This window comes from Protomyctophum bolini, assembly GCF_963924005.1.
Source record: "Protomyctophum bolini genome assembly, chromosome: 20".
Taxonomy (NCBI): domain Eukaryota; kingdom Metazoa; phylum Chordata; class Actinopteri; order Myctophiformes; family Myctophidae; genus Protomyctophum; species Protomyctophum bolini.
Window position 1 is genome coordinate 18,477,501 of NC_137881.1, and position 12,638 is coordinate 18,490,138.

The following is a 12,638-nucleotide window of genomic DNA, read 5'->3' on the forward strand; positions in this document are numbered from 1 at the left end:
TGGAAAACATTGGACATAAAGGCGAATAAATCTGGTCTGCGAAGCACAGTGTACTCCTCCAATGGAAAACATGAATACAAAGGTGAATGGTCAGATAACAAGAAGCATGGAAAAGGAATTCAACTGTATAAGAAGGATGGGGTCACATGGGCCATGTACGAGGGCCAATGGAAATATGGCAAACGTGACGGTTGTGGCATTTACAGCAAACTACTCCCAGAGCCGTCTGTCAGCGAGGAGTATGCAATAAAATACTCAGGTGACTGGAAAAATGACAAGAGACATGGTTTTGGGAAATTCTACTACAACGACTCTGCTTTCTATGAAGGAGATTGGTCTGAAGACAAACGGAGTGGATGGGGGAAAATACAACATGACAATGGAGACGTGTTTCAGGGAGAGTGGATGGATGACAAGTACCATGGACAGGGTACTTTACTACTTGTAGATGGCACTAGTTATGAAGGAACATGGGAAGATGGAAGGAAACACGGGTATGGGACATTTTTCTACAACGACTCGGCTTTCTACGAAGGAGATTGGTCTGAAGACAAAAGGAATGGACGGGGGAAAATGCAGTATGACAACGGAGACATATATGAGGGAGATTGGATGGATAGCAAGTGCCATGGACAGGGCACGTTGCTACTTGCAAATGGAAACCGCTATGAAGGTTCCTGGAAAGATGGGAGGAAGAATGGGAAGGGAAAGTTCTACTTTGTGAAAAAAGGTCAGCTTTATGAGGGCTTTTGGGTGGATGGATATTCTAGAAGTGGAACTTTGACTGATTTTGGAAGAGATGAAGCACCGATGCCAACAATGTATCCAATTCCAAAGCTTCAGCCACAGCTTCATACCACAGCATCTGATAGTGAGCCCTCAGGCATGCCTTACAGCAAACCCTCGGTCGAGTCCGACATCGACCCTGACGGCGAGCCCTCAGTCGAATAAGATGGTTTGAGTTTAGTAGTCAGGTTTTTATTTTTTTCATTTACTCATTGACTTATTTATTATAGAAGAGTGTGCAGAAGGCTGTTGTTCTCGAGGAAATGGGAGAGCAGACAGCAGTAAACCGTACTTCCAAGCTCTTCTGGAGATTTTTTTTTCCTCACAGTGTGGCACCAATGTGGTCTGCTGTCTAGAGTAGACCAGCATCTGTCCGTCTATCCTTAAGGGTTTTTGCCCAAATATGGAGATGACTGGCATGATCAATTCCACACTGACCTGACTGCACAAGGGAAATGTAATTGTTATTAGAACCTGTTATAGGGCAGTATAGGGTGATTGGAAGATCATTACCAGTTTGGTACTGCATTCTGACCAGCCTGTATTGTAGTGTCGTCATCGCGCCCTCCTCAGCATGCGACCATCTGAGCAGCCATCAGCTGGGTGAAACTCAAATGACCCGAAGAGGTCACTGCGAGTAATTGATGTCTAGATAGAACATGGTCAGTCAGTGTGTCTGTGTTTGTTTATTTATGGCTTATCTGCAAATCAATTATCAGTGAGGGCTCATTGAGTCAGCAAGGGAGCGGATTGGAATTGGGCCTTACTGACTCTGAGGCCCAATCCCAATCCACTCCCTTGCTGACTCAATGAGCCCTCACTGATTTAGCTGCATGTGAAGTCTGCGAGGGCTTGAGGGATGTCGCATTTGAAATCGGTAAGTCAGTGAGGGCTCAGCCCCGCCCCTTTATGTGCCCTTTGCCAAAGTCGATGCTGACTTTGGTTGACTTTAGCAAAGAAATTACCCACAGTTCATAGCGTTACCAGGGGAATGAGGGGGATCCTCCAAACGTCAATCATTTAAGTATGCAAATTAGTTATGTATCGCGGTTAGAATGTCAACAAACACAATATTGCTTACTCACTGTTCTCAAAAGGAGACGGAATGGAAGGATATAATAACAATAATAATAATAATAATAACTTGGGAAACATGATGAGAAATGACTAATGAGCAAAGTAAAAGAATATGGAAATGAAATGTATAATGAATATTATATATGAATATTAAAACCCATATCACACAGGAAAGTGTATTTATGAAACTAATAATAAAACGATCAGCTTAAATACTAAAATAGACGTGATAGACATGTATAAATAGGCCAAGCATGTAGTTATGCACTGGCTGTGAATAAGGACAGTTTTTATAAAGTGATGCAAAGTGTCATGAATGGCGGACTCATCTTCAAAGTGCTGTCCCATTTCTTTCACAACAATTTGGAGCCCTTGCAGCCTCTCACCCTCAAGCACTTACAGCTGACGTCCATGAGGGCTCATGGCTTGAGGGAGGCAATTGGGATTGGGCCTGAAACATATTTCTAAACTTATTCTCATTAAAACAAAATAAAGAATACAAGAACCACCGCACCGAGCAGTCGGCGTGAGGTCGGCGGAAATAAGCAGGTGGCGAGATGGAATAGGGGTGTACCTGTTACCGGTAAATTACCCCTACAATAAGCAAAAGGATGTGAAAATTCACTATTGTCCTAATAATAGTCCTAATGGCAACTAAAGCAACAAAACACTGATTCCCAACCTGTATACAATTAAAGGCTTATTTGGAGATTTTGTTCTTTTCCTAACAGTACGGTTTAACAGCGGGTGAGCATCGGCCATCCAATTGCCCAGTATCGCCCAAAAAGATGAATTATTTGTATCTTTTCGGGCGACGTTGCTCGCCTGCTATCGCCGGTAGTCGCCGGGTCCCATAGACAAATAATGCACTTCCGGTAAATTCGTCTGGCTGTCGCCCACTGTTAAAACGTACTGTTAGAGTCTTACTGAGTCTCCTACTGACTGATAACTCGGTCATCAAATTATTGGTTTATAGGAATGCGACAAAAACAAACAAACAAAAAAATCTTTGCGAATTTAAGGCTTCATGGGTAATTGTTCAAAAATAAGGCTTTTTTGGGTGAACTCCCTATAGCTAATATAACACTAACACATAAACACCAATTTCAAGTACCGTATATTATGTTACATGCTCTGAAAGTGCATGCATGGGCCCTGGATCCAGGAAAGGTTGGCATCTAGCATCTTCAGACTGTCCTCCACCAAATGTTTTATTTTAAACAGTAGCCTACTGAAAACATTTACTGCAAATGAACAGCTCCAATGTTCGTGAAATTAAATTAAAGCATTTTGTCATAGAATGAATTTCATAATTTGTTTTATTATGGAGAATAATTTGAAATAGTGCAGAAGAATTTGGAAAAGTAGCCTACCTATTTTCTGGTTTGTGTTTTATGTCTTATACACTGACATGGAACAATCTTTATATGTTTTAATATTTTGTGCTAACTAGAAAGAGGTCACAGGAACCGAAAACCCAAGTTAATACCCAGGGTTTGGTTCTTATGGGGTCTGGTGTATGGAGTGAAGAATATACTAGAAAATAATGTGCCTGAAGAAACAGTGTGGGCTCGAGTAGCTTGCTAAGTTATAGTATGATGATGATGATGATGATATTTGATGATGCCCTATGATGATGTATAGACCCACATGACATCACAGCCCGGTACCCAACACCAGCATGAGATGTAACCCCCTCCCGCTGTCTTCCTATTGGTTGACCCACATATCGTCTTAGGAATAAAGGGTGGCAATTGGCCCACATGAAGTCACAGCCCAGCAGGAAAACAGGCCCGGGAATAAAGATTTACGCTCGCTACCCGAGCCCTCAATATCATATTTCATCGATACTTGTATAAATATTCAAATTGACGACAGTGACATTTCAAAGAATCACATCCGCAACAGCAGCAGCAAGCTTCCTGGTAAAAAATAAAATAAAATGTGTGATGTAACATTGTAATGACCTGTTACATGGTTGATGATGATCGAAATACTACTAAACTAAATTAAACTAAACTACTAAACTAAAAGTGGTTAGTTAGTGACGTAAGCGCAATGTAACAACAATGTCATAGGTTTTGGTGTGATAACATATATAAGTACTATAGTTTATCATACAGTATGTATACCAGGTTGCTGTGGACAACACAAGAATGGCTGAGATTGCGGAGCTAGACACATTGTATGAGAACAGGAAGGAGGTAAAGACAAAGAAGGACAAAGATGCCAAGCATGTGTCTGTGGAGAGTATATACCAGAAGAAGACTCAGATTGAGCACATTCTGCTCAGACCCGACTCCTACATTGGTTCCGTGGAGCCTGTCACACAGCAAATGTGGGTGTATGATGAAGAGGTCGGACTGAACTGCCGCGATGTAACATTTGTGCCGGGGCTTTACAAGATCTTTGATGAGATCCTTGTGAATGCTGCCGACAATAAGCAAAGGGATGTGAAAATGTCTTGCATCAAGATCAACATTGACACTGAGAACAACATTATCAGCGTGTGGAACAATGGGAAGGGTATCCCTGTGGTGGAGCACAAGGTGGAGAAGGTGTACATACCAGCTCTCATTTTTGGACAGCTGCTCACCTCAAGTAACTATAATGATGATGAGAAGAAAGTCACAGGTGGACGTAATGGATATGGTGCTAAGTTATGCAACATCTTCAGCACCAAATTTACCGTAGAGACTTCCTGCAAGCAATCCAAGAGGACTTTCAAGCAGACCTGGTACGACAACATGGGTCGTGCTGGAGAGTCTAAGATAAAAGCTTTTGATGGGGAGGAGTACACCTGCATCACCTTCCAGCCTGATCTGCCCAAGTTCAAAATGTGTGTCCTGGAAAGTGACACAGTGGCACTCATGACCAGAAGAGCCTATGACGTTGCTGGAACCTGCAAAGGGGTGAGCGTGTTTTTAAATGGAAAGCAACTGCCTGTGACGGGTTTCCGTAACTACATAGACTTGTACGTAAAGGACAAGGTGGATGAGCTCGGCGGGCCTCTCACCGTGATCCATGAGGTGGTCAATGCACGCTGGGAGGTGTGCCTCACCATGAGCGAGAACGGCTTCCAGCAAGTCAGTTTTGTCAACAGTATCGCCACCACGAAGGGAGGGAGGCACATAGACTACTTGACTGACCAATTGGTGTCCATGCTCATGGAGGTGGTGAAGAAGAACAACAAAGCTGGTGTAGCCATCAAGCCTTTCCAAGTGAAGAACCACTTGTGGCTGTTTGTCAACTGCCTGATAGAGAACCCCACATTTGACTCCCAGACTAAAGAAAACATGACCCTTCAGCAGAAGAACTTTGGATCGAAATGTTTTCTGAGTGACAAGTTCATCAAACAGGCCACATCATCTGGGATTGTGGAGAGAATCATGAACTGGATAAAGTTCAAGGCTCAATCACAACTCAATAAGAAGTGCTCAACTGTCAAACACAACAAAATCAAGGGTCTGCCCAAGTTGGATGACGCCAATGATGCAGGTGGGAGGAACTCCATTGGCTGCACTCTGATCCTCACAGAGGGAGACTCTGCCAAGACACTGGCTGTTTCTGGGCTGGGCATGGTGGGCAGGGACCGCTATGGAGTCTTCCCTCTCAGGGGCAAAATGTTAAATGTTCGGGAGGCTACTCAAAAACAGATTTTGGAGAATGCAGAGGTCAACAACATCATCAAGATCCTGGGCCTCCAATATGAGAAGAATTACAGTGACCCGGAGTCTTTGAAAACCCTGCGCTACGGCAAGCTTATGATCATGACAGACCAGGATCAGGATGGATCCCACATCAAGGGTCTGGTCATAAACTTCTTCCATTACTACTGGCCTTCCCTTTTGCGCCACAACTTCTTGGAACAGTTCATCACCCCCATCATCAAGGCCTCTACCAAGAAATCACTACTGCCTTTTTACAGTATCCCTGAATTCAATGAGTGGAAAGAGAAGCAGCCCAACATGAAATCTTGGAAAATCAAGTACTACAAAGGTTTGGGTACCAGCACAGCGAAGGAAGCTAAAGAGTATTTCTGTGACATGCAGAGGCATCGTATTCCATTCAAATACTCTGGGCTTGCAGACGACAAGGCAATCGGCCTGGCCTTTAGTAAGAAGATGGTGGAAGAGCGTAAAGAGTGGCTGACCCGGTTTATGAAGAACAGGCGCAAGCGCAGGGAACAGAATCTGCCTGAGAACTACCTGTACGGTCATGTCACCCAGTCTCTCTCCTATAATGACTTTGTCAACAAGGAGCTCGTGCTCTATTCCAACTCTGACAATGAGAGGTCAATTCCCTCCCTGGTTGATGGTTTGAAACCAGGCCAGAGGAAGGTGCTATATTGCTGCTTCAAGAGGAATGACAAGCACGAGGTGAAGGTGGCACAGTTGGCTGGTTCTATAGCTGAGAAATCAGCCTACCACCACGGCGAGGCCTCTCTGATGATGACCATTATTGGCTTGGCTCAGAACTTCGTAGGAAGTAATAACCTCAATCTGTTGCAGCCCATGGGTCAGTTTGGAACGCGGCTACATGGTGGCAAGGACTGTGCCAGCCCTCGATACATCTTTACCAAGCTCAGTCCACTGGCCCGTCTCGCCTTCCCCGCTGTGGATGACAACTTGCTCAAGTACAACTATGACGACAATCAGCGCGTGGAGCCGGAATGGTATATTCCCATTATCCCCACTGTGCTGGTGAATGGAAGTGACGGCATTGGCACTGGCTGGGCCAGCCATATCCCCAACTATGACATCAGGGCCATCGTCAACAACCTTCACCGCATGCTCAATGGAGATGAGCCACTGCCCATGCTTCCTAACTACAAGGGTTTCAATGGGTCCATTCAACATTTGGATGCCAACCAGTATATGAACAGTGGAGAAGTGGCCATCATTGACTCGACCACCATTGAAATTTCTGAATTGCCAGTCAGAACATGGACACAGGCCTATAAGGAGAACGTATTGGAGTCCATGTTGAATGGCACAGAGAAGGTTCCGGCCCAGATCACAGACTACAAGGAGTACCACACTGACACCACGGTGCGCTTCGTGGTCAAGATGGCGGAGGAGGAACTGAAGGCGGCGGTGGATGCTGGCCTCCACAAGGTCTTCAAGCTGCAAAGCACGTTCACCTGCAACTCCATGGTGCTGTTCGATCATGCTGGCAGCCTGAAAAAGTATGAGTCGGTGCAGGACATCATGAAGTCCTTCTTTGAATTGAGGATGAAGTATTATGTGCTGAGGAAGGAATGGCTGGTCGGCATGCTGGGGGCAGAGAGTGCTTATCTCACCAACCAGGCACGCTTCATCCTGGAGAAGATCAAAGGCACCCTGGTCATCGAGAACAAGCCAAAGAAGGAGCTAATTTGCATGCTGCAGGAGATGGGCTATGATTCAGACCCGGTCAAGGCTTGGAAAGAGAGTGAAGAAAAGAATCAGGAGGAAATGGAGGATGGTGAAGAAGATGAGAAGCCGGAAGACAAGAATGCCCCAGATTATAACTATCTGCTGAGTATGCCCATGTGGTTCTTGACCAAAGAAAAGAAACAGGAGCTGTGCAAACAGAGGGATGCCAAAATGACTGAGCTCAACGTCTTAAAGAAAAAGACTCCTCCTGCCATGTGGAAGGAGGACCTTGATGCTTTCACTAAGGAACTGGAGCGTGTTGAGGAGCAGGAGAAGGAGAATGCTGCCATGCCTGCTGTAAAGAGTAAGGGTGGCAAGGGAAAAGCGGCAGATGTGAAGAAAGAACACCTGCCCACCCAACAGCGTCAACGCATAATCCCTTGCATTACCAGCGCCATGAAGGCAGACGCCAACCGAAAGGCCACTCTCCAGAAAGGAGAGGGCAGCAGAAAGTCGGTGCCAAAGACAGAGAATAAGTTGTGGTCTGATGAGTCTGGATCAGACGGTGAGATGGAGGTAGCCAAGGAGGCTGATGACATGGTGGTGCCTAAGGCCAAGCTCAACCACAAAGCCAAACGCGTGGCCAACAAGTACAATATCAACAGCAGCAAGGACAGCGTTGACAACTTTGAGGCTAAAGCTCCAAAAAGGAAAGCTGCCATCAGTGATGAAGGCAGCTTCACAGACAACAGTGACATGTCTGATAGCGAAGTTGACTCACATAACAGGAAAAGGATCAAACCTATTGCCAATAAATCTAGCAAGAGTAACACTCATTCAAATGACTGCTTTGAATGGAGCAGTAAATGGCAGAAGCTGTCTCGTCTGTTAGACGATAGTGACATTTCTAACTAACCTTTAAGTTTGTTTGACCCAATGCGGGCCAAATTCCATTTAGTTATGACCTATAAAACGTAAAGCACATAGATCTTAGACTTCAATTGTCTTTTAGTAATGTAATGTTGGATTTTGTTCTGACAAATCAATTGTCAGAAATCAAATACTGAAAGACAAGTAAAGGTAAAACCTTTTAGCAGTAATGTGTACAGAATTTGAAGGGAGAATAATTTATAAACTCGGTATGGTAGAATATGCAGTGAGAAAGTATACATAAGTACATACTACATTGCACAATATATGCCATGTACAATTTGTGTAGGGGGTTTTATTGTTCCACTAAAGGTGAATTACAATTGAATTATAGCTATTAATGTATTAATTTATTTCTTTTTTTGTCCTAGTTCAGGGCTCTTCCTCCGGTGTCTGCTTCATTCTAAACATGAAGGATACCTGCATGTTCACCGTGTGTTAAGTGTTAGTAGGTGCAGGTGCTCTTGGTGGAGAAAACAACAAAAGATATAGGCCTACAGGTATTCAGAGGTGGCAGCTACAAAATATATAAACTACAAACTGACGAAAGTGATGTCCTTCACTGGGAAAAGGTGCTTGCAGGGAGGGGGCCAGATAATCCATATACCATGTTGGAAAATCCAGGCTTGAATTTTCCAGGTAGGCTTGACCTGTCCACTGCCGCTGCGGCTAGCCATCAGATTTCCAGCTCTAGGTTGGTCGCACAAATGGCTGCTGTTGCTAGCAGGTTGCAGTCGAACCTTTACAGAAAGAATAGAACTGGCACATCTACTGGGTGGCAGCCGGCAGGTGCAGGACCAACAGTGGATAAGGCAATATAGAAAATGGAAGTCTGCACACTGTAACTTTGTAAAGCTCCCAGCAGTTGGGAGCTTGTGCGGACTTCTATTTTCAACTTGTTGATGACCTTTCATTCAGGGTTAGAAATGTGTACTTCACTGGCTTGAAGCTCATGCGAGCTGCCCAGGTGGTCAGCTCCTTCATGCTGTTTAGGCTCCACCTGCTCCCTGGGACTCACAGTCAGCTCATCCATAAAGGCTCGGCCTAACGGGTGGTTGTTGGATAGCGTGCTTGGCGAGGGGCCCTCTGCACTGAACCTCAGCAGACCTTCACCAGCACATTCATGTCAAGTGCGAAAAGAATCACTGAAATGGTATTTCTAGTGATGATTCCCATCTCAAGCAAGCTTTGACGTTGTAGAACCTGCAGTTTTAAATATAATCACAATAACAACCAAAAATTTATAGTAACAAAATAACAAACAATAGGTTGTTACCACCATGTGGTGGCCAGTTACATGACAGGATGGCTCCTTCCCCAGAACTGTCCAACCTCCAGCCACCTTTGCAAACAGCATTCCTTTCTAGCAAGATTTTTGTCATCAATAATTCTCAATTCAAAAATAATGCACATTTAATTTGTCAACTAAATCTCTCTCTAGGTCGTAGTCTGACAAGCCCTCCAGCGGTGTGTCACCAGACAACTCGATTGTCCATGCATGTGGCTAGCTCGCAAGTACTTTCTGGCCCCACATCTTTAGTATGTCACCCTCGTCACCTGTCGTGATCGATGCATGTGTGTTGGTTCACTCACAGCACAAGTTTGCTGGCAACATGCTCATCCTGGTTGATGTTTAGTACCGCACAGGACTTCTGTGGGGCAGGCTTCACGGTCCAGCATTCTACAATCGCAGAGAAGCTGAAATTAATTTCAGGGGAGGTCTGACTTCCACACATTGGCCATACTATTCAGAGCCCTCCATGCAAGTGCTTTCCTTACTTAGTTAAAGGTCTTGCTCTGTCAAGTCTTAGCCTGGTTAACCACTCCCCCTTTAAAACATCTCGCAGAAAGGAATTAAATGTTTTCAACGGTGAGTGGTAAGTGGTAACTAGGCTAGTCAAGTCCACCCCAGGTATTTTAACTTCTTTCAGCACAGACAGTGCATCATGTTGTTGAGATCGATGGTCCAGGATAATCACAGCACGTTTCTTGGCATTTATCAGGGTTACCTTCATAACCTATAGATTATTATTTGCTGTTGCAAGCTGAGCACCTTCCAGACTGTTTGCATTTAATGTATAAAAGTATTAAAATTTATTTAAAGTAAATAATACAATTTACAAGTACTTCCGCACAATATTGTGTGGAAGTATGGGGGAGCAACTATCAAACAAACATCAACCCAATCAGATTTATTAATCACGCACTTACTACGCACCAACAAATCCACTTTTTATTCAGTCACACAACCTAAAATTACACGATCTTGTAGACTTCACAACAGCAATTATAATGTACAAAGCACATAATTGGCTGCTTCTGTGCTGTATCCAGGAGCTGTTCGAGGCTAGAAATATAGTAGGTATAATCTTAGGGGATTTGGCATCTTTAAGGGGACAAAGGCAAGAACAAACAAAAAAGGGAGATGTACAACTGTCAGAGGGGTGAATCTGTGGAACGGCCCGGACAATGAACTAAAAGTTCATTAAAGAGTTCAATTAATATATTTAAAATAATGTATAAATAAAAAATAATAGGTATAGAACATTCATAATTTAGTATGCTATCTATTAATCATATCTTATTAAGTACATATTTAATATGATGATAAAGTACAATAACTTTTATTCTCATGTGCAATTGTCAATTCTGTTTTCTTTATTTTTCTGTTTTCTTTTCTTTTCTTTTTTGGAGCTCCCAGTGGTTACGCGAATGAGATGAAAGATTGATGGATATACGAAATGTCAGAATCTGAAGAGATAAACAATAGATATGAATTTCTGTGACTTTCCAGCTAGGACCAGCACAGTTCTGTATCCAGCTCGATGATGTCACTGTTCCACAGAAGTAGAAGCAACCTTGCTTAGCACAGATTGGTGGATCGAGTCGAGTGAGTGACGTCAGCATGACATAAGAGAATACTAATGCTGGTGTTTATAAAACAACAGACAGACATTCATCTTCAGTCATAGGCTACAGATAGATTGTACTCAATTTTGAGTTGACTTCGTAATACTCAAAGAAGCCATGCCACATTTGAAAAAGGTTGTGATCGCACCACTGTGGAAATCATGGGAGGTAAGGGCACAGAAATCTGGAATGCGAAGCAAAGTGTATTCCCTCAATGGAGATGAATACAAGGGACAATGGTTGGATAACAAGAAGCACGGAAAAGGAATTCAATTTTATAAGAAGGATTCGGCTATTTATGAGGGAGAATGGAAATATGGCAAACGCGATGGATATGGTACTTACAGCACACTACTCCCAGAAACCAAAGAGTATGTAAAGAAATACATAGGTGACTGGAAAGATGGCAAGAAACACGGGTATGGGAAATTAAACTACAGTGACAAAGTTAGCTATGAAGGGAATTGGATTGGAGACAAAAAGAGTGGAAGGGGGAAAATGCAATATGACAATGGAGACATATATGAGGGACAGTGGCTGGATGACAAGCGCCATGGACAGGGTACGTTACTATATGCAAATGAAAACTGTTATGAAGGAACCTGGAAAGAGGGGCAGAAGCATGGTTATGGAAAGTTCTACTATGTGAACAAAGGTGTTCTTTATGAGGGCTGTTGGCTGGAAGGAGTTGCTAAAAGTGGCACTCTATCTGATTTTGGAAGAGATGAAGCACCAATGCCTTCAGCATATCCAATTCCAAAGCTGCACCTGCTGGATAAAGCTTCGGTTTCAATAGAAGTAGCCTAGGGCTGCCCGGTGAAAAGCGACAATTCGACGTGTCTGTCATACATACAGAGACCCCACAGTCGACTGAGTCTTTGTCGTCTTTTTATTTGAATTTTTAAAAGTTTGAGGAGAAAGAGGTCTTCTGGAGCAAACAGGAGAGCAGACAGCAGTAGACCCGTCCCACCTGGAACAATTGCTGTCACATTCTTACCTCCGCTGGGCCAAAGGCCGGGCCCAGAGATGATGTTTTGCGTGTGTCTGTGTCCAGAGCTAATCTCGCAAAACAACACCGGTCAGCATCAAACATTTTGCCCCGCTGCCAAGTAGGTCAAGGAACTAAAGCCCTGAATCATTTTCCAATCCGTCAGTGACAACTGTTATTTAATTTTTGTATTCATAATTTCAGACTCACCATCCCTCCAGGCTATGGGGGATACATATAGATAAGTGTGGAACTAGCCTGGGTGCAAGCTGTCCATCCGGTGTACGGAATCTTCTATGAGCAAAAGACAGCGTGTACTTGACACCACCTTTTTACAATTAATCACAGAGACAGACAAGACAAGCAGGCAGAGACAAACAACTCACAGAACAGGCACCACACAGACAAAGACAAGACAGACAGTCTGCAGGCACCTAAGGCGTGCACACGTGCACGTGGCAACGCACAGAGACTCGGGCATGTGCGCACCCCACACAAACAGTGACAGAGGGACAGAGACTGCCACACTTCTATGCTGTGTGCGCATGCACACATGCCGGAACACACGTTACAGCATCAGATAATAAGTA

The 12,638-nt window shown here is 43.9% G+C and overlaps 2 protein-coding genes across 2 annotated transcripts; both read left to right on the plus strand.

The window, feature by feature from the left end:
* Positions 1–4,019: 4,019 nt before the first annotated feature.
* LOC308335234 (DNA topoisomerase 2-alpha-like) lies at positions 4,020–8,135 on the plus strand (the record flags this gene model as incomplete). Its single annotated transcript, XM_080792246.1, has 1 exon — positions 4,020–8,135. The coding sequence occupies one exon, from the start codon at positions 4,020–4,022 to the stop codon at positions 8,133–8,135; it is 4,116 nt and encodes a 1,371-aa protein (XP_080648372.1).
* A 3,042-nt stretch (positions 8,136–11,177) lies between these two features.
* LOC308335235 (MORN repeat-containing protein 3-like) lies at positions 11,178–11,867 on the plus strand (the record flags this gene model as incomplete). Its single annotated transcript, XM_080792247.1, has 1 exon — positions 11,178–11,867. One exon carries the CDS (start codon positions 11,178–11,180, stop codon positions 11,865–11,867), a length of 690 nt encoding a protein of 229 aa, XP_080648373.1.
* Between the last annotated feature and the right edge of the window lie 771 nt (positions 11,868–12,638).